The sequence below is a fragment of the Kwoniella shivajii genome, chromosome 1, assembly GCF_035658355.1.
Source record: "Kwoniella shivajii chromosome 1, complete sequence".
NCBI classification, from domain to species: domain Eukaryota; kingdom Fungi; phylum Basidiomycota; class Tremellomycetes; order Tremellales; family Cryptococcaceae; genus Kwoniella; species Kwoniella shivajii.
The window spans coordinates 3638732-3662988 of NC_085908.1; the positions used below are offsets into that span (position 1 = coordinate 3638732).

The 24257-nt window shown below is 43.3% G+C and overlaps 9 protein-coding genes across 9 annotated transcripts; 4 read left to right on the plus strand and 5 right to left on the minus strand.

Moving 5' to 3' along the window:
• Positions 1–405: 405 nt before the first annotated feature.
• IL334_001348 (uncharacterized protein) lies at positions 406–970 on the plus strand (the record flags this gene model as incomplete). The annotated part of the gene is made up of 3 exons (XM_062933105.1): positions 406–464; positions 528–751; positions 807–970. The coding sequence occupies 3 exons, from the start codon at positions 406–408 to the stop codon at positions 968–970; spliced, it is 447 nt and encodes a 148-aa protein (XP_062789156.1).
• A 692-nt stretch (positions 971–1662) lies between these two features.
• IL334_001349 (uncharacterized protein) lies at positions 1663–4090 on the plus strand (the record flags this gene model as incomplete). Its single annotated transcript, XM_062933106.1, has 11 exons — positions 1663–1768; positions 1834–1890; positions 1957–2088; positions 2168–2190; positions 2258–2373; positions 2466–2588; positions 2656–2761; positions 2828–2960; positions 3058–3233; positions 3319–3829; positions 3909–4090. The coding sequence occupies 11 exons, from the start codon at positions 1663–1665 to the stop codon at positions 4088–4090; spliced, it is 1665 nt and encodes a 554-aa protein (XP_062789157.1).
• A 210-nt stretch (positions 4091–4300) lies between these two features.
• On the minus strand, positions 4301–5675 carry IL334_001350 (uncharacterized protein; the record flags this gene model as incomplete). Its single annotated transcript, XM_062933107.1, has 8 exons — positions 4301–4367; positions 4427–4487; positions 4550–4808; positions 4919–4985; positions 5061–5221; positions 5319–5375; positions 5443–5460; positions 5571–5675. 8 exons carry the CDS (start codon positions 5673–5675, stop codon positions 4301–4303), a joined length of 795 nt encoding a protein of 264 aa, XP_062789158.1.
• A 376-nt stretch (positions 5676–6051) lies between these two features.
• On the minus strand, positions 6052–8039 carry IL334_001351 (uncharacterized protein; the record flags this gene model as incomplete). The annotated part of the gene is made up of 8 exons (XM_062933108.1): positions 6052–6209; positions 6310–6798; positions 6892–6995; positions 7049–7063; positions 7136–7440; positions 7550–7656; positions 7712–7733; positions 7800–8039. The coding sequence occupies 8 exons, from the start codon at positions 8037–8039 to the stop codon at positions 6052–6054; spliced, it is 1440 nt and encodes a 479-aa protein (XP_062789159.1).
• Positions 8040–8591: 552 nt separating this feature from the next.
• On the plus strand, positions 8592–13530 carry IL334_001352 (uncharacterized protein; the record flags this gene model as incomplete). Its single annotated transcript, XM_062933109.1, has 7 exons — positions 8592–8700; positions 8763–9110; positions 9185–10140; positions 10218–11621; positions 11683–12219; positions 12298–12759; positions 12817–13530. 7 exons carry the CDS (start codon positions 8592–8594, stop codon positions 13528–13530), a joined length of 4530 nt encoding a protein of 1509 aa, XP_062789160.1.
• A 566-nt stretch (positions 13531–14096) lies between these two features.
• On the plus strand, positions 14097–14934 carry IL334_001353 (uncharacterized protein; the record flags this gene model as incomplete). Its single annotated transcript, XM_062933110.1, has 3 exons — positions 14097–14572; positions 14678–14763; positions 14834–14934. The coding sequence occupies 3 exons, from the start codon at positions 14097–14099 to the stop codon at positions 14932–14934; spliced, it is 663 nt and encodes a 220-aa protein (XP_062789161.1).
• A 283-nt stretch (positions 14935–15217) lies between these two features.
• Positions 15218–17798, minus strand: IL334_001354 (uncharacterized protein; the record flags this gene model as incomplete). Its single annotated transcript, XM_062933111.1, has 12 exons — positions 15218–15266; positions 15328–15513; positions 15589–15781; positions 15847–15938; positions 16016–16097; positions 16153–16339; positions 16418–16490; positions 16548–16675; positions 16759–16845; positions 16920–16975; positions 17042–17280; positions 17386–17798. 12 exons carry the CDS (start codon positions 17796–17798, stop codon positions 15218–15220), a joined length of 1785 nt encoding a protein of 594 aa, XP_062789162.1.
• Positions 17799–19478: 1680 nt separating this feature from the next.
• IL334_001355 (uncharacterized protein) lies at positions 19479–20962 on the minus strand (the record flags this gene model as incomplete). The annotated part of the gene is made up of 6 exons (XM_062933112.1): positions 19479–19632; positions 19689–19838; positions 19897–19945; positions 20006–20387; positions 20463–20757; positions 20826–20962. The coding sequence occupies 6 exons, from the start codon at positions 20960–20962 to the stop codon at positions 19479–19481; spliced, it is 1167 nt and encodes a 388-aa protein (XP_062789163.1).
• A 1925-nt stretch (positions 20963–22887) lies between these two features.
• IL334_001356 (uncharacterized protein) lies at positions 22888–23971 on the minus strand (the record flags this gene model as incomplete). Its single annotated transcript, XM_062933113.1, has 4 exons — positions 22888–22930; positions 23097–23282; positions 23360–23403; positions 23855–23971. 4 exons carry the CDS (start codon positions 23969–23971, stop codon positions 22888–22890), a joined length of 390 nt encoding a protein of 129 aa, XP_062789164.1.
• Between the last annotated feature and the right edge of the window lie 286 nt (positions 23972–24257).

Sequence of the window (24257 nt, forward strand, 5' to 3'; positions counted from 1 at the left end):
GTCGATCTGCGTTTCAGGTCGTACCAGAAGTATCTTTCAGTACTGTTATGTTTGGTATTGCTACATGATTAACCAGTACGCCCATAGTAGTACTCCAGCAAACCATAAAGAAATAGGAAAAAAGACAGATTTTCCCATCTCGGCCGCGCTAATGTGCGGGAATCGATAGAACAGTTTGAAAACGAATCAAAGGAATGTGATCGAGATTAGGCGTGACAAATGCTAAAGCTCTTAATCGTGCGCCTACCATAGTTACGTCATTTCCAATAAAAACCCTTTGCCAATTCTTTTGCTTTTGCTGGATGATCAAGATCTAAAAACTAGATACGATATGCATGCTTGCATTCTCATTTTATTGTTGAATTCCCGATGCTGCACTCACTACGACGACTGAGTTCCAGCACGATGTCGACAGTACCAAAGTATATCTACAAAATTATTCCGCACTCGAGCGTCGACACGAGGTGGGTAAAGCGATACGTCTCGCTTTCTTGGAGAATTGCTTACCTGTGTTTTATCATGTACAGGTTCACTTTTCCCGTTCCCATCCCTTCCTCTCACCAATTCTTGACCGAACTAGATCTCAATGATCGTTTCATTCACTTCTCTGCAGCGGAGCAAATTCCTACAACCTTGAATCTATTTTTCAAAGAGGATCCAGCGGTCACTTTGTTGAGAGTGGAAACAGCTAGAATAGGAGCATGGAAGAAGATTGAATGGGTTTTACCTGATCAAACGCCAAGAACTGGTGGTGAGTAGTCACGACACCCAGCTTATCAAACAGTTGGCTGATCTCATCTTGTTAGATATGCCGTATCTCTGTGCTCATGCTTGGCCAGTACCGCTAGAAGGTGAATATGTTGAGTCGTTCCGAGAAGTACATAGACAGGATGCCAATGGAGAGAAAGATGTACAAGGTGGATGGGAAAGCTCGTTATCAAGTAAAGATGTACAAGGCTGGCTTGTTTGAGTCTGATTAAAATACCAACCGCATATATGTATCGCAAGAGACGCGTAAGGATGACTAGGTTATGAGCTGGATAATGCACTTTCACGTGGTACATCGAGATAAGGAGGTTTTATTAGAGAAAACCTGCGGTACGAGTATCTCGCTTAGAATATTTCCAGGTTAAGATCGACGTTCTGAATTCAATGGCTTGAAACTGGAAATGCAGGTCCCATTTCAGCGGGAGCAAGAGCAGAAGCAGCGGGCTACAGCGGAAGCAGGTCACTCACTTCCCTTGTTTCCCTCTTCCTTCAGGATACCAGTAAAAGGGGAGATAAGTAAGTCGCCCGACCAATACGGAAAGAAAGATAAGCGATCCAGGAACCGTATATGAATTATGAATTATGCGAGGAAAAATTCATATCCCGATGGGTACATGTGTTACCGTATACCGCCAGGTCCAGCCAAAAAAATTACTGTCGGTTTGAGATCACTGAGCTAGACGTGAATGAAGTAGTCAGACAGTACGAGTACGAGTATGGAGCAGAACATGAATCTGAGATAAGGATTCATATGCGTGAATCATCATTTCTTTCTCACGATATCTACATATAGAAACAGCTCCAACATCCTATCAGCTCGGTAACAACCACCCATAATTGAACTTTTTTAACTTATTACTGGGTTTTCAAAATTCTACTTGATCCATTTGCAGTATGGCAGTAAAAGATACTATCCGAAAACGAACCACCTCACCTTCGTCTTGGGTTTTACCCAAAGAAGAATCATGTATCGCACCTGATGATGTATGGAGTAACAAGGGTGTGTAGTAGGGGTAGCACGGTCGTCTTTCGACCTGGAAGTCTATCGCTAATACACCTATGCAGATATGGATCCTGCACCTTTTGAGCACCGTATATGGACTGGATGGACTTTCTTCACATGTCAGTAAACTGTTCTCAGCTGTTTATCAATCAGTCATTCTAAAATTGACGGTCGTGGGTGAACAGATTGGATCTCAGATGCTTTCAATCCTGGTCAATGGGCTACAGTAGCGAGTTTCGTCGGAATGGGCTTGACATGGTGGGAAAGTTGTCTTGCAATTCTCGTAGGAGGTTTCTTGGTCGCTATCGTCATTACAGGTGAGTCTACTTGCTGTGGACCGTCGTACATTTGAGCCATTTTCAATGGATGATGCTAAAACCGATTCTCCCTTACCAGCCAATGGTTATATCGGTGCAGTCGTGAGTTCAAAAACTGTCATCCAGCGCATACCTCGCCTCATGCTTACTGTTTCCTTTGGTTGACCAGCTTCACACGCCCTTTGCCGTCACATCCCGATCAGTATATGGATATTGGGGATCCAAGTTCGTTGTATTTTCGCGAATGGTCATTGCTTGTTTCTGGCTTTCTATCAATTCCTGGTCGTGAGTGTCTCTTATCTGATTATTTATACCCCGAATGAAGGATAAGGTCGTTCTCGTCATCTTACCATGTGCTGACGAGCTTTAAATGGCAGTGGAGGCATCTTCGTATCTTTGATGATTCAAGCTATCTGGCCCCAATACGCCAAACTGAAGAACTCTATTCCAGAAAGTCAAGGAGCAACATCACAAGATTTCTTATCATTCTTCCTGTTTTGGTAAGTATAAGACATTGCTCTTTGCCTCACAAAGAGGTCATAAGCTGACATTCAATTCATTACTTAGGCTCTTACAACTTCCTTTCGTTTTTATTCATCCTTCCAAGCTCAAGTGGGTCTTCAACCTCAAGGCTATCTTAGTTCCTGTCGTCGCTATAGGTACCTTGATATATGTGAGTTCCAAACTTCAATGTCGTCTCTGATTGCGAAACATGACTGATGAGGTACCGAAACGATAGGCCGTCAAGAAGGCTGGACCATTAGCTTCGTCTGCATTATCAGATCCTACTGGTCGAGTACCTGGTGGATCAAAGAGGTTCATAGCTTTCATGTATTCAGTTACAGCTACTCAGGGAACTTGGGCTACTTTGAGTGAGTTTCGGATTCCATTTTCGCCGACCACTGTTACTAGAGCACCTCCAGCGGTGATAGTTACCATGAACTTCAGCTCATCAGAGATCTTGCTCAGGTATCAATGTCGGTGATTTCTCTCGATATTGCAAGAAACCCTCAGCTGCATATGTGCAACTGTTCGCTATTCCCATTTTGTTCAGTATCTTCAGTATTTTCGCTGCCATCTCAGCTGCATGTCTGAACGCTGTCCATGGAACTTCTGACTCTTTCTACCAAGCGTACGACATCGTGGTGAGTACTTCTCGCCCATGACTATTGGGCACGGTCGATGTATCATCGGTGCAAGAAGCTAATTGTATCTCAATCTGTCTATCAGGGTTTATGGAATACATCAGCCGGTGGCCGAGCCGCTATGTTTCTGGGGTCATTGATTTGGGCCTTATCAAATGTCACCACCAACATCTCCGCTAATTCGATCTCAGCAGCGAATGATATGACTTCATTAGCACCTAAATACATCAATATCAAAAGAGGTCAAATGATAGCTATAACAGTCGGAGTATGGGGGTTTGCTCCCTGGAAAGTTTTGGCATCAGCATCAAACTTCTTAACTTTCATGGCATCTTATTCTATCGTCCTTGCACCCATAGCGGTTTTATTGGCGGTCGACTTTTTCTTCGTCAAACATCGAAAAATCGATATATACGAATTGTATAGACCAAATGGAATTTATAGATTTACAGGTGGTTGGAATTGGAGAGCTTACGTGGCTTTAATCATTGCTATCGCCCCTAATTTACCAGGTATGGCCAATGCTATTAATAGTAATATCAATATTGGAAACATTCAATATGTCTATATGGTATCAAACATAGTTGGTGATTTCCGTGAGTGACCTTTCATGTACTTCTCTTCAATACAGATAGTGCTTGTAGCAAAATGGGCTGACATGACACTGATTGACAGTTGCTATCGTTGTTTACCTCGCTTTAAACAAGTTCTTCCCTGCTCAAGAAGCCCTTATCGGTGTGCCTCGTCATGATCTGATACCTTCTTCTCCATCGTACTCAGCACAAGGCGGATACCCAGTCGATTATTCAGGTGCCAACGAGGACTCTGAGGACAGAGAGGAGAAATACCGTGTATAGGAAATATTGTTAATAAACTCACAATGACATTCGATCGAGTAAAGAAAGTATTGATTAATGCGGATGCGACTTGATACGTTAGTTTTTGGTCAAATGAGCTAGTGATATTCCGAATGGACAATACATTATTAACGTTGTATTCAGCTAAGAGACGTAGGATAGCGAATTCGACTGAGCTCTCCTCGCGGAGTGCAATCCTTAGGTAGCGATTTAAGGCAAGCTTTGACCTCCTCGTGTAGATTTGGCAACTTCTGACTGAGCTTCGTTTTTGAGGTAACTGTCGCGAACAACAATCAGCTTGTGAATACTCGTAGTAATCGGATCTAAAGAGCTCACCGAGATAAGAGTTCAGCGTAATATTTATCCTCCGAGCTAGTATCTTTCAGTGATTCTCGGTCTGAAGTGCAGTAAGATGCTAAAGTCAGCAGAGATCATGATAAGCTCCATGTTTACACATACCGAGTAATTTCTCGCGATATTCTAACCATCCATTACCGACTTTACTTTCGTCCAAATCCCTATACTCAACAAGGTTATAGAATCTTCTTACGAATGGAGCGATAGACATATCGACAGCAGTGAATTGTTCACCGGCGAAATAAGGTCTTTTTACTCTTTCAGCTAAAGTTCGAAGGCCACTGTAAAGTTCTTCTCTGGCTTTCTCTTGATCAGAACTATCTTGGAATTGCTGAAGTTTGAAATAGGCCGGAATGATTTTCTGTGATTTTCAATCAAGATGTCACATATACCATTAGCGCGTACAAGGGGGAAATACGTGTAAAGGGGACGGTTTTAGACCTGACTGGTAAGTTGGAAATCATCACTTACCTTGGTGATGTGTTGAACGTTCAACCTAGCCCAACTTTTCTCATAAGTGTCCTGAGGGAAAATCGAGCTATGTGACAAGCACGTCAGATACGTCTAATTTCAATCAAATCACGATCAATGGCTTGAAAAGAGTTTCACTTACGGATGTTCCTCACTTGCTGGATAGAGATCCTCGAGGAATTCCACAAGAACATCAGATTCATATAGTGCCTTGTTTTGCGAGTCTCCTTCAGATTTAATCTCAAGAGTAGGTACAAGACCCAAAGGGTTCAAATCTAAGAAGTGCTTTTCCTTCTTATATGGCTATGAATACGATGTCATATCGTTAGATAGTAGTTTACACTAGACCCTCGATGAGATCTATACTACTTGACGAGATGGAGGAGAAGTGCTAACTCACGTTCACCTCTTGATATTTGTAAGAGATTTTTCGCTCTTCCAGAGCCATCCAGATTCTCTACTCCTACCATTTAGCATTTCTCAAATCAAAGCTTTTCGAAAGGTCAGGTATTTTTCTTACATACCTGGTTGAAAGGACAGAACTAAACTTTTATCGGTCAGCGATCGCTTCAAGAGTTTCAAATTCAAGCTTCATTCTTGACAGTCCTTAGATCTTAAAACCAGGATGTTGGAGAAAAGGTAGGACACTCACCCATCCGCTCCAGAATACTAAGTCTGCATCGTCTTGATGCTTATCGACCGTATCTTTAGCTAAACCTGTAGCTGCAGGGTGTACCTTTTCGTCAGGATGAGGCATCTTCGTTGTTCTTGAGCTTGTAAATTGGCGTAAGAATTTATATCGAGTATTGGCGGATGATAGTGTTTTTGTTGTTCTTACGATTGACATGACATAGAAGCTGGTAACGATGGGGAGCTGACTACGTATGATATTGGATGGCATACATGGTCAGTCCATATGCCATCATCATCATCATCACTTGGTCGCCATGGAGTCATTTGCTCATTGTGACCTCCACTCTATGTACGCGGGGTGATTGACCTCCACTTTACAAAACCTGACATAATATTGATTACATAGGTGACTCTGACTATCTACTTTTCTATCAGTGTGCAAACATGCAAGATACTGGGATGAGATACAATGACGCGATTCTGCTCTCATGGACACTTTCCTACCAAGAGATCTCACAGCCCATAGCTAGATGATCACTTGCACAGATACCTTTCCTAGGTAATCCCTCTCCTAATTCTTCGATCTTGGGAGGTGTATACAAAGCTGTGATTTCCCCTTGAGGTGAGTCGTCAAGTGGAGGCAAGAGTAAAAGGTAGTCTTTTACATCAAAACAGGTTAGTGTCTTCTCTTGTTACAAGGTATAAGATTGACGGCGGAGACGTTGTGGTTATTCGAAACAAGATAGGAGCTTACTTACCTAATGTGAGTCGAAACAGAGGTGTGAAACAGGTATATGCCGGTTCTTCCTTTCCATTTACATTCTCATCTTCGATAGAATCAAATCCACCTCTGTTGCCGAAACTCTCTTTGTTATTCGATCCCCATCTTGTAGATCCATAGGCACTTTGCGTTCCTCCTAAAGGCAAGAGTTCCCTCATACCTCGCACTAACTGGTCGACTGGTAAGATACCATCAGACGTTGACGGTGATCGTGTATTTGCTATGCTCTTCTCGTTACTGACTGGTAGCTCACCTTCACCTTCTTCTTCGTCTTTGGTGATAGGTGTGTTACTACCGGTTGCGGTTGTGGAAGGTATCTCTGAAGGCGCAGACAGCGGAGCGACTTTCACCACGCTATCATGCACCAATCGAGAAGAAGTAATTTCATCGATCATCGGTTGAGGTAGTGGTGCATGTGGAGATACGAGCAGTTGATATGTAGCTTCGGAAGGCTGAGTGTTGAGGTCTGCATCGAATGGCTCATGATCAGCAGTGTGCTCATCATGTATTATGATTAACATTAGTCACGCAAGTGCACTAGTCGAAGGAAAAATCTCACCTCCGGCAAAGATACATGGCCAAGAGGTACAGTCGTTATCCTTTTGGAACTGCCGTATAGATCTGAGTATGATGATTGACTGTCTGACTCGCTCATATGCGTATCTATGGGAAAGCAGTCAGTCGTCTTGCTAAACCGAGACGATGGATTGACCTACTTTGGATGCCAGAATCTGGTATCATCACAAGATCGTTGATCAGCTCTGAAAATGGGTCAGACGTAGGGCAGCCCCAAGCCAACGTACAAATGAGTGGTAGCTACCACCATACCTCTTCCACCTCCGTCGATTTCTTCTAGAGCTACAATTAAGCTTACATTCTTCGTTTGTCTACTACCACCTCGCCTTCTTTTACCATCTTCATCGTCATTGGAATCTTCCTTTGATGGTGACAGTTCTTCCGTATCCAGGTGTATTAACTTCTGAGATCTAACAAAGAACTTGGATTTGCGATAGAAAATCACCAACCCATGTAATTTACCAGGACCTGATCCTTGTATAGGTATATGTTGAGGTAATGAAGTGGAATATTCCTTGACCCGATCGCATTCCTGTACAAAACGGGGAAATCAGCAACGTAGATGTGAATTCAGAGCATGAGTTTTTGTATTTGAGGAAGGTGGCCTGAGAGAACGCTGGTATGTTTATGACTGGACTCACTTGTAGACAGATGATATCTGATAAGGAATGATGTTCCAGCTCGGCTAAGAGCATGGATTTTCTATCTGACCATCTCAAACAATCTGATCCTGGAAATAATTCCCTGCCTACAATTTTACATCAGTAAGATGTCAACCAAGTACATGATCGATATAGACGTACGAACAAGCGTTTGAGCGAGAACCTTGTATGTGTTCATAACATCAGCCAAGATTCACGATGATCTCTTATACGCCCTCAATGCACTTACGTTCCAAGTTACGATCCTCGCTTTACTCTTTCCCTGCTCCTTCACTTGTGTCCCCTCGGAATCTCTCCCTATTAAACGCCATTCACGCTTAAGGAATTTCTTGCGTTCAATTTCCAATTTCTGAGCATCACCCAACTCTACACTGCCATCAGCTACAGCTTGTTTCTTGGCGAGTTTGGCTGCTTTTCGATCGGCTGCTTTTGCTATTTGCTCTGGAGTGAGATTGGCAGGTGCAGGCATGACGATGCGTGAGATGCGTGATTAGGAATGCAAACGTGAAAGCATAGGACAGCTAGTGTATGAGTGTTCAACGTCACCGACGAGTGCAACGCGCATGGACTGACATGGTGGAGGGATAGAAAACCCATACATCTCGAATGACTTACTCACCTAGCAGAAAACGAATACATCACAGATTGGTCGTCATACAGAAGAGTCTGACTGGGCATTGAGTGGCTCTCTGCTACATCCTTATTCCCCTCATGCATACTTCTGTCTCTCCTCAATACATACACATGCTTTGAATACAGAGCACATTCAAACATCTATCGGCGAAACTCGGTGTTCATATCCGATAGCGTGAAGACCACGTGGCTCACCTCGGCAGTTGCGATGAATTCCCTTTCGAAAAAAAAAAAGGAAAGTAGCTGCAAAGTCATCTCGGTTGTAGTAATGAGGGATGAATAGTAGTTCAATATACACATATCAAATAAGGAGACGAGTACGTCTGCTAATCTTCCGTCCTCTTCCTTCCTGCTCTCTATTGTATAGTATCGGTGTGAGATAGAAGCCATGTCCGATCAATCAGAACACCATCCCGATGTCGAGCTTTCTGCCAATCAAGAAGTCGCTCAGGTCGACGGTGACGAAAAGATCGATGAACAGGCTGAAGCTGTCACACGTAAGTTTGAAATAACAATATCACTCAAAGAATGTACTCACTTATAATCCTCGTGGATTTAGTGCCCCCTGTGACCATCCGATTTCCTTCTCCTACATGTTCCCGTACTATTCCAAAACCCAAGGATTCGTCGGAAGCCCAAGATCGACTTACCATTTATCCTCAACCGAGCGAGACGATGCAAGATCTCAAGCTGCTCATCAACGATTGGGTAGGAGCTTATTGGCTGGGTCCTTACTCTCTACGTCTTCCCTTCGTCAAAGGTGACGATGGCAGAGGCAAGGTTTTCAGCAAGAAGCAGGATTTAAGCGAGATCAGAGCTGGAGAAAAATTGAATGAATGGTTGGAGGTTCAAGACGCTTTTGCTCATCTTGAAGAGGATGGGGAACGATTACTTGAAGTCGTGAAAGGTAAGTCAACTATGTATCTCACAGGTCAGATTTAACGGAGTTGACGCTCTTGCTATTGATGTGTGTTACTCCAGAACCTTACGGAGAATTCACTGCTCGACAATCGGTTCTTCGACTCCTCGAATTGATAGCTCCAGCTGGATCAACTGCCAATACCACTTCTACCTCGCTTGCTCTTCAGCCCGGATCAACAATCTTCGAGTCTGTTCGAGATGGCGTGATCGCATCATCTGGTGAGACTTTGTATGAAGAAGTTGAAGTTTCTTTACCTAGTGGTAGGAAAGGTAAAGGAGGAAAGAAAGAACTCGTAAAAGTGAAAAGAGCTGTGTCAAATGATAAAACACACGCTTTCGCAGATTGGAAAGGAGAATGGACATCTGTTAAACTCGGAGATCTACCAATTTCTCAACCTTCTCTCGAAATTTCACCTAGTCTGAAGTCCATTCAAATATCACCTTTCAACCCACCTCCACCTCACCTTCGACAACTAGGTCATCAACTTTACCTGCAAGTAGCTTTGCTTGAAGGTGAGACCGTGACAATCATTTGTTCAACTCGAGGTTGGTTCGTATCGAGATCTAATATCAACAATTTCGATCCTGCACCTAAACAAAACTCTGATGGATCTATCACATCACCTACTCATTCATTGATTGATCTTTTACATTCACTTTCACCTCTATTCTCAGACAAGTTATCAAAAATATCGCCTCTTTCCACTGAACCTCCTTCACTTGACCCGATTTCAACTGTCGCCATCCCCCAAGCTGAACCTGCTTACCCATGGTTGGCAAACGTTCCTAAACCAGCTACTTCATCTGAGATCCTCCGAACTCAGCTCGCTTTCCTTCATACCGGTGCCTACGGTGCTGATAGTGTAGATGCTGCCAGAGATTGGAATGAGGAGATACAAGGTATCAGAGAATTGCCTAGAGGTTCAATGCAAGAGAGAGTTTTCAGAGAAAAGATGCTGCAAAAGGTTTGGGCAGAATTCGATCAAGCTGCCATTAGGGCTGTTCAAACTGTATCTGTAAGTATTCTCCATTATTGTGATGGTGCTGTTCCAGAAGGCAGGCATTGACGACTGTCTTTGATCCGTGTATGTAGCGGGGTGATATTCCTGCCATTAACCCTTCGGAGGACCCAAAGGCGCATATGTACCTTCAATCCAATATCTTTATCACGCAAGGCGACTCTGATGCTCTTGACGCTTACGCTCATTTGGGAGGCGATGCCGCGATGCGAATCTCCCATGGAAAAGATGCTGCAGGTGTCCGACTTCTCAACAAGCTTGACGTTGACGGACTATATATGCTTGGTCATACCATCGTCGATTGGCAAGGTAAACGATGGATTTGTCAATCCATCTTACCGGGTATCTTCTCCAACCGACGAAAAGAAGATGACGATGAAGAGGAAGAGGCATCCCCTGCTGCTGCCAATGACGATGGAGAAAGTCAGAAGAAAGAAGATTGGGTCAAAGTTGGTGGATCGCCTACTACTTCTACTGTTGAAGCCGACAAGTCTGCTGAGATCGAAGAGACTGAAGACCAAGGTGACGCCGAAAACCCAATGATGATCTATGGTCTTGACTCCGAGAAGCAAACATCCATCCATTGGGACAAAGGCACTCATAAGCTTATGGCTCAGATTGGTCAAGCTCAACGACTCGCTGCTCACAAAGTCAAAGATGGTCAAGATGAAGAACACGAATTTTACGCCAGTGCAGAAGTCAAGGGTCTTCGGGGAACAGATGGAAGAAGATATATCCTTGATGCTCAAAGGCTTTCTCCCGTCGATATCGAATGGTTGGAAAAAGACTACGAAACTGAGTCTGGTAAATACCCTCATCGATTGGCAATGCTTCGACCCGAGTTGCTGGAGACTTTCTGGGAGTCAGAGCTCAAACGATGGGCGAGAGGCGTAGCTGACAAAGCTCAAGCGAAGAAAGACGAAGACGCCAAAGAGGAAGCTTCGAAGGAAGCTGGTCCATCAACCGAGAAGACCGATGGTGCAGAGTCCAAATCGTCAGAAGCTGAAGCTGAAGCCCAAGCCGAAACTCCAAAAGAAGATCAGTCCCCCGCTGTAGTGGAAGCTGCTGCTCATCGAGCTGAAGAGGAGAAACCTCTTGATGCTAGTGTGGTGGGAGATATCAAACAATTCGAGCTCCGATTCAACCCTGATGCTTTCGTTGATCAAGTCCCCTCTAAAGACAGCGACAGTGAAGAAGCTTTCCTCCCTTCGACAATCAATGACGAGTCTGATCCTTCCATCAAAGCTGTTAGAGATGCTTCAGTCTTCTTGAGATCCATCGCTATTCCAGCTGTTGTGTTGGACGTTTTGACCGGGAACACTTCTGGACTGATGGACGGTGCTTCTTTGACCAAACACTTACATGGCCGAGGTATCAACATGAGATACTTGGGACATCTTGCTTCTACAATCAAGCAATTCTCAGCTGGAGCCGACGGAGAGGACAGGAAGGAAACAGGTCATCTTGCTGCATTAAAGGTGAGTTAACATACCGCATCAGTTAAGCAGTGTTCTGAAATTAACACGTTGATCTCAACAGACAATTGTCGTACAAGAAATGATTTTCCGAGCATCTAAACATGTCCTTCGATCACTCATTGCTGAACTTCAACCGGAAACCGTCACTTATGCCATTTCTCATTTCCTCAATTGTCTTCTTGGTACATCCTATAACTCTTCACCCTCAGCTACATTCAACGCCATTGGTGTATCCGATCGAGAAGAGGAACCAGAGTACACTAAACTAACCCCTGGGACCTTGAGAGACAAGATTACTGCGGAGATTCAAACCAGATTTAGGTGGTCTCTGCAGGAAAGTCAATTTGCAGAAGGACTGAGAAAGAAACAAATCCTGCGAGAATTGGCCGTCAGGTTTGGTTTCCAATTGGCCCAAAGAGATTATATCTTTGACAAAGATCAGGAAATTGCTACCACTGCTGAGGAGGAGAAAGAGGGAAAACAAAGCAAAGACAAGAAGGCAAAGAAAGTCAAAGCTCCTGTTGCAAAGAGATCTCATACATTTGAAGCTGAGGATATCTTGACTTTAGTACCGATCGTAAAGTCCACTGCTCCTTCTGTGAGTGGCTTCTATCTCAGATCTCTCTTTTTTGGTCATCTCTTCACCAGTACTGATAAAATTGTCATCTGTTCACAGGTCACTGTCGCTGAGGAGATCCTTGAAGCTGGCCGAAATACCATAAACCGAGGATCAATCGATCTAGGATTGGAGTTCATGCTGGAAGGTTTACAATCATACGAAAATATACATGCTGTCATACATCCAGAAGTGGCTTCAGTATATAATCAATATTCACAAGCTATTCATCAACTAGCGAGATTGAAAATTCAACAAGTCGCTTCTCAAGAAGGTTCGGATCCTGAACAACCTCTCGGCTTAGATATCTCCACCGCTTTGAGATTACAGAGACAAGCTATCACTGTTGCTGAAAGGACTCTCGGTGTATACCATCATGAAACCGCAGGATACTACTTTAACCTTGCAATGTTGGAAAACCTGGAAGGTAACGCTCAACAAGCTTTAAGGTATTTCAGACATGTACTCAACCTCTGGGATGTTATTCACGGTCCTGATCATCCCGAAATCAACACTGTATTGGTAAGTAAACTTCTCTCACATCGATGTTGGGCCCTCATACTGACTGTTTTGTGTCAGAGCAACGCTGGTGTTGTCCTACAAGCTATTAATGAAACTTCTCTCGCCCTTGCTCTTCAAAGGCAAGCTTACGAATCTACACTGTCACTCTTTGGTGATTCACATATCCAAACTGGACAATCACTCCATCAACTCACTCAATCGCACTTCCTCGCTGGAGACATGGCTGCCGCTCTTTCGACTTCCGAAAAAGCATTGGACATCTTTATTGCTAGATTGGGAGAAGATCACTCACAAACTAAAGAAGTCAAGAAGAACGTTGAACTCCTTCGAGCTGTGATTGATAATGTCGAAAAGCAAAAAGAAAGAAATGAGCAGATGAAGAAAGAATCTCAAGATAGACTTAAAGCTGCTAGAGAGAGGACGACCCTTGGTAACGGACCTGGAAAGACCAGGAGACTCGGCGGTACACTAGGTTCGACCGGTTCAGGTGGTGTAAGGATTGTTGATCCTGCTACTTTAGCCGCTGCTGCTGCAGCTGCTGGCCATCCCATCGACACCAACGGACAAGTTCCCGCTGCCACCGAAGGCGCTGCTGCCGCTACCGCTGATGGTAGTGCCCCTGCGGAAGGATCTAATATCGGTGCTAGAGGAACAGAAAGTGTAGAAGAACTAGTGAAGTTCATTCAAGGTCAACAAACTCCTGCTACTTCGGCTGCTAGGCGCGGCAAGAATGCATTAAGAGGCAAAAGAAGAACAGGTGCGAAGCGATAGAACCCATCTTCTATAGAAAGAAGAAGAGGGAAGTAAACGAAACGAGGAAAAGAGAGTAGTTGAAGAGGAAGAACGGAACACATCAAAAATATTGAATCAATTTTCATATAAAGAAAGCATAGCTATCCCCATCTTTTTGCATAATATCATCCCCTTATCAATCCTCATATCCCCTGCGCATCTTTCCCTTCATTCATAGCATACGAGTAGTTGATACAAACACCCCACTCTGAAAAATGCAATACACTAATTTCGGTTGGTCGCAGTACTCATCAGTACAGAGATCGGGATAACCTTGGTTCTTTTTTACCTTTGAATCAGTTACGTCATCATCATCATCATCATCTTCATTTGTGGGAATCATGGCATATAAGCTTGTCATCATCGCAATCTGGTTGGACACATACAGTTATATATATATAAAGATATTATATACATACATAAGAAGGTATCGTACATCTTCAGCATACACATAAGCACCTGATAATACAGTGACACACAAATCACTAACACATCACTTGCTGAATACATTGCTCCGGATCAGACCACCACGCACATCAACCAATATGCCTGTATCAACACGATCTTCCGATGCAGCTTCAAAAGCTGAAGAAGTAGCTCACGAATCTTCTCAATTACTTCAAGGACAAGTACCCAACAGTGAATTGGCGATGGGACATCCCATTCATCCGGCAACTGTGCACTGGCCAATCGCATTTTTGACTGCGGCATTTTCTATATCATCACTGGATCTAGTCCCTTCATCACTTTATCCAAGTTCAATCTTACCTGCTCCATCTACCCTGTCGGTGCTAGGATTCTACGCCGCCGGTGCAGGTGTTCTCACCGCTGTTCCAGCCATCATCACAGGAGTAGGAGAAGCATATGAATTGATCCGAAAGGAATATAAAGAGAAAGGAGATTGGTCAAAAGTTGTCGATTCAGCTTGGAATATGAAAGATACAGGTGGAAGAAAAGTTAAAATGACGATCAAACATGCCAGTATGAACGATATGGTAGTAGCGTTGGCTGGTTACAACTGGTGAGTTATCATTTTCTACTTTCTCTCTCTCGTACACATATCTTCCCCTTGAAAGCTTGTGGTAAACGATTCGAGGTTTTCTGACATTCGCCCTAATGTGAATAGGTATAGAGGATACTATTATCCAGGTGAACCTTTACCTACCACCACTACTGTCCTCAATGCCATCGCTCTTCCTGCCCTTCTCTATTGTAAGTCGGGCGTCCAATATTCAATTGACCTTGACTCATTCACTGATGTTTCGTAAAACTTCCATCATAGCCGCGATGTTAGGAGGTCGATTAGTTTACGAGTACGCTATGGGTATTCAAAGACAAGGTTCAGGTAAAGAGGTCAAGAAGGAAATGCAGAAGGAATTGTAAAGGAGAAGGTGTCGAAGAATGGTCAACCGAATGTTTTATTGTAGCATATTACTCACGTCGTGTACAATTAGTGATATATGAATATATGTGAATATACAATCTTGAGCTACATATCACTGAATGATCGTGAATACGGTGAACTAGATGCATGTTAGATTATCTATATTATAGTGATGATTTAGAAAGGTACTATCGCTACATTCTTTGATTATAATTGATTTACTCTTCTCTATTGAGATATATCGGTCTTATTGTATTGCGACGTGACACGGAGTTGTCTTCATCAATTCTTGTTAGAAGCGAACTTACTTCTCGCCCTGATCTTATGACCACTATATCAAACGCATTGCTTAGCATTATGCCTCGTCGCATCTCTTTGCTGAAAGAACTCACTACTTGATGAACAAGAATGGCGCGGGAATGAAAAGGCATGCCAAACCACCTAACAGACTATTGCCTCCTCCGATGCCCAAATGCTTGAACAAGGCATTGGCGAATAAAGGGAAAGCTGCACCCCAGGACGCTCTGAATAGATCATTCAGTGTAAGGACTGAACCGATATCTTGGTAAAATACATCACTGCAGATACACCCAGTCAAGTCAGTCACATACGCAGGAATGAGGCATGAGGAATCAAGTTGAAACTCAACTCACCCAAAGTAGGCGAAAATACATTGGAATAAAACGAAAGCTCCTATTCCGAAGAATGCAGTGAAGATAGTAGGTACGATCCAATGGACAGATTCATATTGACCTGACCAACCAAATCCGAACATCGCAATTGGGATACAGAAAGCTGCGATGGGAGCAGGATACAATCGAATCTCAGGTTTGGGAATCACTCCATCTTTGTGACATAAGAGATCAGCTTAGTAGACTTTGGCAATAATCGATAAGTATGTTACAACTTACCATTGGCGTCGAAAATTGGTTCCAGATATATGTGAATATACCAACAGAATACCGCACATGCAGCCCAGGCTCCGACGAAGATTCCCATGAATCTGAAATTGAGATAAAGGGGAAAACGTCAGTGAAGATTTGGAATATTGGCAACATGAATCTGGTTAGGAAGACATACGCTAGGCCTGATTCACCAGGGTTGAAACCATGAACCTGCATGTACACCAAAGGGAAACTTTCAAACCAGATATAAAGGAGTCCTGGGGTGAGAGGTCAGCATGACTTTTTGATCGGATCCGATTAGCGTCAACTTGCCATAAATCAGGGCCAGGTAAGTGTTGTATATCAATAAAATGGGATCGAAGAACATGACAAATGGTCTCCAAAGGATATCAATTGCCATTTTACTTGGTGACGAGTCGGCAGAATCAATCATCGCTTGTGTCTTCAAGTCATTATTCCCAGTCGCCTTTCTTAATCTCAACATCCGTCGATGTAGGATCTGGTCGTTTGTTTTTGCGATCATCGCGTCAATTTAGATGCGGTGTATGTCATGTTTATAATGAGAGACGATACTCACATTCTTGCTTGATGTTTCGGGGAAGAATATGATGATCATGATTAAACAAGCGCCAGATAGCCATATGAGGGTCCTGTTGGCTTGATCAGATGGACACGATCAACTTGAAGGATTGTCAGAAGATACATACCATATAGGCCACGTCCAGCCTTTGGCCTGGTAAGTAAACCCTCCCAAGAGTGGACCAATTACGGGTCCACATACAGCTCCGCAGCCCCATACTCCGATTGCATACGCCAAGTGTTTAGGAAGGAACATCTGTTGGCGAGAACGGTCGAGAAAGAATGAGAAAGAACGTCAGGAAGATTCGGGTTTTGATTGCCGTGTTCAGGATTACTCACATCTCCCATGGTCGAACCACCGACTGCAAGGGCTGGGCTGCCGAAGAAACCTGCAAAGAACCGCATTGCAAGTAACGTATGGATGTTCTGGTAGAGGTAATGGAGGCAGTGTCAAGATGTGTACGTAGTGTTACACCTTTTATGCGGGTAGATACACTTACGTTGGCATATATTGTTGGGAATTGTAACGCCACGAATATGAATAAAGTTCCAACATCTGTCCATAAATGATATCAAAAGTCAGCTCAGACGTTGCTGCTAATAACCTCGGATCCGTACGCACAAACTGGCATTCTTCCAATGTTGGGGAATTCACTCAGTGGTGACCATAACATAGGACCAACTCCGTAACCTAGGACGAATGTCGTCAATCCCACCAAACCGGTTGTTTGAGAAACTGTGAACTGTTCCATGACACCTTCTATACCCGAGGAATAAATTGAAGAGCCAATATATACTGCAAATGTGAGGAAAGACATCTGGATGGCCACGAAAGACTTGTAACCTGTTGACCAATTGTGTCTAAACCGAGCGTCAGCGCTTCCGATCTTGTCAAGATCGATTTGAACTTTACTTTGAAAATCGTCACAAGATCTAATGATGACCACGTTGAAATAGATAACTCACGGATTTTCAGGATCATCATCTCCATACCAAGTGACTAGATTGGGATCATCTTTTATTCCTTCTTCAGCTTGTTTTGAATTATCTGCTGTTCTATTCACCCTGTCTCCTTTTTCACCCTCTTTTCCAGCCACATTGTTAGGTTGGGCTTCGGTATCGTGTCCGACGATGGTATCATTCGAATCGGAACCTCTAGGGGTAGATTCTGTTATAGTAGCTTCAGTGCTGGAAGATTCAGTATTAAATCGTCCAACTCGTCCAGAGGACTGTTTTTCATCATTTTGCTTTTTCGCAACCGCTTCCTTGGTATACTGCTGTGGTACGTTGATCTCATCATGATATTTCAAGAATCTGTTTCTTGATATGAGACGGATCACCGTTCCCAAGAAGGTGGTTTGGAATGCGTTATAAGGCATTATGACGATTAACGATTCAGTTGCTTTGCTATTGATGCGCCGAAACACAATAGACCAAGGCAAACGCGCTCGCTCGAGTCTTCCTCTTGTTTGATCGAGTCGGTCAAGAAGGCTTGAAAAATCGCGATGACTCTGATCTGAATGGTCGATTACCAAAAGCGAGGAATTAATTTCCCATGCACAAAGAGATATTCTGATTATTGATGTTGTTTTGTGATTCAATCGATTTCAGCCAAAAAATTTGTATCATCTATCACCAGGATTGAGATTACGATGATATCATTCATCTCATATCCCGGACGGTCTTTGCTCGAAAGTTTGACATTTATAGAACAACGCATGCTGGTTCATTCATGTCTAATAACTCGACCGCCATATGATCATTTTCATGCTAAGGTGTACGATCTCGTAATCGTGACCAGTACTCGATACTATCAGTAGTCGTGATATTTCCATGGAAACAGATAATTAATCAGTTCAACGCATAGAGGGGTTAAATTAGGTATCTCGAGATGATGTGGAGGACATCAAAATTGATCGATCGTAAAGATCTAGAACAGATCGTTTGCAATTAGAAGTCGAAAAGGTTAACTTACGTACCTTTTCTCTTCTCCGTAAGATTATATTTGAGGACTACGTCTCCGCCATACTTACTACTGTGACAAGCCGACGGCGATAAACCTTCAACGTCATATACCAGGCTTAACCTCATCTTCATCACGCTTACAAAAACCAATCGCATCAGTGCATTCGGATGGGTAATAGATCATTCTTTCATCATTAGCAGCAATTTAAGGAAATGTGTCGTCTTAGGGTCATCTTCATTTTAGCGAGAAGGCGGGCGAATAAGGATATTGATCCTTTCTACGCAAATCGTCCAGCCCTTTGTAGTGCTGCTATCGTGGACGATATGTACTCCGACAAAGCAGTTATGATTTTATGCCCTCTCTAGAATATCCTCATCTCTCACAAACCAAATTTAACCTTTTCTATATCTTCAATTACTTTTTCTCACAACTTCCCTTTCCGTTCCTACCCATCCAAGTACTAGATTAAAGGCCCAAATAAATCCTTATTGACTCGGTGATACATCCAAGTATGCCAGTACTTACTCGGTCTTCCAAAAAACACACTGATACACATGAATCTCCTACCGACGGAGAGGTGACAAAGCATGGTTCGTCTGAAGCTAGCACTCCTGATCAATCACTCATTACTACGGCAGAGTCAGCTGATACACAATCCAAACCCAGAAGTAGACTGACCTTGGCGCAAATTAAGCCCGCTTGTAGCAAGTGGACTCGAAAGAAAATCAAAATAATGGCGAAAGCAGTAGCTGATGATACTAAACACTCAGATGATACTGTTTGCCAAAAGTACATGAATGACACAAGCAGCGATACCGATCCCAACAGTTCAACCAAGTAAAGAGAGTATAAATTGTCACAAAAGTTTTTGAGGGAACGATGAAAGCGATATTGAGATGTGTATTATAGTACTCTATATTCATTCCAAGATTATAAACTGTATTATTTGATTGTCCGGATTCCATCGTGCTGCAGCCCGATCAATGCAGCTTTCATCTATATATCTACTTATTACCTGAAACCCTCTATAAACAGAAATCGTACTTCACTTCGCCTTCTTCTCGCCTATGAATCTGGAGGCAAACAAAGCCGTCTATGAGAAGTAGTAGGATGTAGCATCGTTGTAAATGACTTCACGCATATCTTTTTCGAAGATATCTCGACATCCTTCCCATCCCATACCAGTGGCGAGACATAATTGAAGTTGGATCCTAGCTTTACCAGCTTGCATATATCCTGAGGAGATACTGAGAGCACGTAGTGTCAGGCAGAGAAATTGATGATTCTTTCATATCTTACTCACTAGTTCTGCTCGAATGGCTTGGGAGCGGAAGCACCGGTGACTGGACGAAGAGAAGCTACCACTGGGATCCCTTGAGCTTTCAACTCTCCTGCTACTTTGACTGCATCGGTAGACAGCTGTCCGGCACCAGCACCCATAATAACGATACCCCTTACAATCAATCCATATCAGTATGATAAACCTTACACGTACATCAGAAGTGACTCACTTGGCACCATTAGCTACTGCAGCATACATGAGGGAAGTATCGAAACCCTCTGTGATTACGTATTTATCAGTTCTATATCTGTTTCGAACAGGGGACTGTGTACACTCACGAGAACCGAAAAGGACAACGACATGAGGTAATTGATTTCCGTCTTGCATGGAAGACAAATCAAAGTGATATCTTGCTACTGGGTACGAAGGTTCGAAGTACCAATACGGTTGACCACCTAAACAAGCTCCAAGATTACCTTGTTCCAAAGCTTTGAATGTGTCTGGAGTATTTCCATTGGTCTTAATGGTATAGAACGCAGAAGATATCCTGTCGTTGAAAACCACTAGTCCACCTCTATCTCCAGCTTTAGGATCAGAAGCTACTGCTACTGCTTGATAGAAGTTGGAAGGTCCATCATGAGATATATAAGATTGAGGTCTCATAGCTCCAGTAGCGACAAATGGCTTAGAACAGTTTAAAGTCAAATCAACACCGAAGAACTATGATAAGGAGAGTAATCCAGACCTATTGTCAATTGAAGCCAACAAAGTGAGCAGGGATAAAATACTGCTCACGGTATCTTCTTCGGTATTTGTTCCGTGGAACATTACAGCTCCGGCGATATCACTTCCTTCTGAGCAAAGATGCTCATTTGCGGCTTTACTGACATTGAAGTAAAGTGTTGAATTGAGATTTGATGATCCACCAGCCTTGGACATATCCACAATTGCGATTTGAGCTTTTTCAAGTATAACACTGTAATTACCCAGCATATATTCAGGAATGAATGCTGGACCTGAACCGTAGTTGACATTATCAATGGTCGAGTAATTGGAAGTGGAATCAATCGTTCCTCCAGTGTTATACAAGCTATGGGTTATCAAGCCATCAGCGGGCGTTTTACAGGATTGAAAGAAAGGCGATGAAGCACTACTTACACGACTTTAGGTAAAGAGGAATCTTTAGAAATCCATTCTAAGCCGAAATTGTCTCTCTTCACAGTGACAGGGGATGCTGTAACAAGAGCAATACTAGCCACGAAAGCAGTAGTCAACAATTTGGAAACTTGAAACATAGTTGCAGATGCCTATGGAGGACTAGAGAAGTGAGACTGGGGATTGAAGACCTGAGTGGGATAACCCGTTCAAGCCAGTCAGAATGACTTACTTATATACCTCTAAATTCCTTATCTCTCACATATCCAAGATATCCCGTTCTAGCGGGCCTGACAGACAGTGTGATAAGAGACTGCCCGCATTTCCGACGCTTAAGCGCGATGTGGTGGACAGAGTTCCGTGTAAAGGTTGATGGTGACGGACATATCACCTATCATTCCAGTATGATAGCCGATGGTATGAATAGGTAGTTTACTATTCGAGGGTCTTTCCTGAATGCTCGTAGGACATTGAAAGTAAGAAAAGTAGTACTTATTCAATTTATAGACTGTCAACCGCTTTTGGATAAAATAATTACGAAACGCCAAGACGACAACGATGATAACCAACGTCTACAATTAAAGGTCAAAGGGGGCCTTGAAGGACAGGACAGATTTGGGGTCTTCCCTTTCGAAAGCCACTCATCAGCGACCACGACAACGGGAAGGTATGGTCCCTTTTTCAGATGGGAAAATTGAAGTTGAGATATAATGGATGAACCAAAGAAGCATAATGCAAAAGAGCTTATAATGGCAATTACCACGCAAAGACATTGTCTTCCGGACTCCAAGGAACAACGATATCGGATAATACCGAATCCCGAACTAGACGCCCGGTCTCTTGATACTGATATTATTGAGCGTCCTCCTCGTGTGATTGGTCGAATAATTTAGTTTGATTCGTTGGGTCGCTATAAGCTTCTTGCCCGAGAAGAGGATCAGCGCTTTTGCGAGGTGATACTCACAGTGACCTGATTGATCGGTTTTTCCAGCGAAGGCGTCTGCCAGCGTCGGTCCTCAGGTGTATTCACTCGAATGGTAGACCGCTTGATGAGACAATGTGAATACACTTTCCTATTTCTAGCTTTTCAGTGTTATGGGCTCTAAGTGCTGTCCGCCAACGAAGCGTTTAAGGAACTAATGCTGATTGTTTACAGAGTAAAACTCGGTTGAGATGTGGCTCTCATAAACTATGAACCTCTGCCTCAGCCAACAATCCACCTTGTATCTGGCATAGCAATGAAGACTACTGCAATGTGTGTTACGACTGAAGAAGACTCTGCTCTGTTTTGTCAGTAAGAAAGGGCTGTGATACGGTCCCTCGGTCACATCGACGACAGTATTCTCTCTGCAATGCCTTGACTGTATTGCGATACGATGCCTCGACTGTCATGCACTCAACATCGAAAACAGGCTCCAGATAAACCGCGATTCACCTTGGTCAATCACAAAATATTTCCAAGCTCGGTCTGTGTAATATTCGTCTAAATTATTTCTGTGTATTTGGTATGGTGGACTAGATTTGGCAAGACGAATATCATCATTCGCTGTGCGTAAGTTCAGGTACACAAGCCTTCCAATTAATTCACCAAGCCGAAAATGCGCCTAGAAGTCAATTGACCACTTTGACTACAATTGACCACTTTGACTTTATGCGCATTTGCCATTGTGTGCAAGCGGTCTTGCCTATGAGCGGATTGTCATAGATACTTGTATGCGAACCCTTCTTTGCGTTATTTAGAGAATCAGCAACGGAATATTGTCACTTCACACTCATTTCCAAGATATCGAGTACCATGTGATTTTATTCAGATGATCGTAAACATGCCTCAATCAGTTTGATCCTTGATCACTAATGGTGACCTCTATTTATGTGCACTTGACTTCTGCTGACAGCAGTATGTTGAATAATCGCTCTCCCCCTGATTGTAACATTAGTTCTTCATCCGCTCCACCGTATAGTAGCGTGTTGCAAACAGGTACCAGAGAAAGCTAAGTTGTGGTCATGCAAATCATACATCTCTTCCTCTCCGACAAGACTAGCCCAAAGATGATGAAGAAAGTATCTAAGCCTCCTCGGTTCTGAGTTTGGCGTTGGGGTTGGTCACTCTGCGGTGATAGCAATGGGGGTCAGCTATGAACACATTCCAGTCTAGAATGATTCTGCGTTTCCTCATTCCCCAAACATCGGACGTAGCGTATTTTGCTTTATCTGAAAATTCTTTCCATATACCCCGAGGTAGGGGTAGGACACCTGATGAACGAGATGACTCACTTAACACCTAAAACCTTTGCTCTAGCAACAATCTCTACTCTCTTCTTGCTGGATACACCGTGAGCGATGGCAGCGGCGTATTTACCAGAGTGCATGAGTAAAAGTTCGAGTTCGGAAAGGTTGTGAACGAGAAGTTCTTTGTGGCCTGAAGGTAAAAGGTGTTTGGTCTTTTTGTTGGAACCGTAACTGTGGAAAAAGAAAAGGAGAATTATAGCAAATGAGCAAAAAGTTGAAATTTCAGGTATACGATATGGAAAACTTACCCGATCTTGGGCATGGGAAGTTGGCCCTTGAACCTTCTTCGGACCTATTAAAATTATGATATGTCAGCAATTATCGTGAATGATTCGCTCGTACACGAAAAGGCGACAGAGTGGTAAGGATATGTGACTAAACGATCAAAGGTCGACAAACGGGAATATTGACAGGTGATTCAACACGGATGGTACATCGGGTGATAGATCATCATCTCGTGTGGAAGAAGAAGTCGACGGTGGAGATGAAGGATGTCTGCCACATCGAACAACGACGACGAGCATCCGACCGTATCCAATCTTTCTCCCTCCATATGTGCCATCCATCCTGAATCGACGATAATCAAAACATGTTCCGTTCCCTTGCCATCCATCGCATTTAGATCTCCTGTTCCATATATCCTTGACTCTGCGGATCCAACGGTCCCTACTCTCCCGACTCTCCCTACTCTCCCTTCTCTCCTAGCTCGCTTGGATGCAACGCAGAGAAAAACCGATACACACTCTGTTATCAATACCCTTTGGCTTTCTCCATGACTCCTTGACACCGTGGTATCGATCAGATTGATGCCTCTTGAAGGTCTTTGTTCGCTTTTTTACGATAGGGATGTGAGCGGGCATTTTGGCTATTTGAGTTTTGAGTGAGTGGTTATTGATGACAAGATACGCAGGATTTGTTGAATGACAAAAATTGGTTTATGATGAATTCGAAGTTGGAAGATTTTTCGAATTGATTGGTATATAAGGAATGAAGAAGAATTTTCAATAGTCAGCTTTCTTTCTTTCGAATCTCGCTTGGTTTATCAATCCTTCGTTCTGCCTTCTTCTCCTCCTCCTTGCGCTGAATGAGAGACGAAACGTACCGAACTTGAGGGTGAAATACCTTGAAGGATGAAGAAGAGGACTC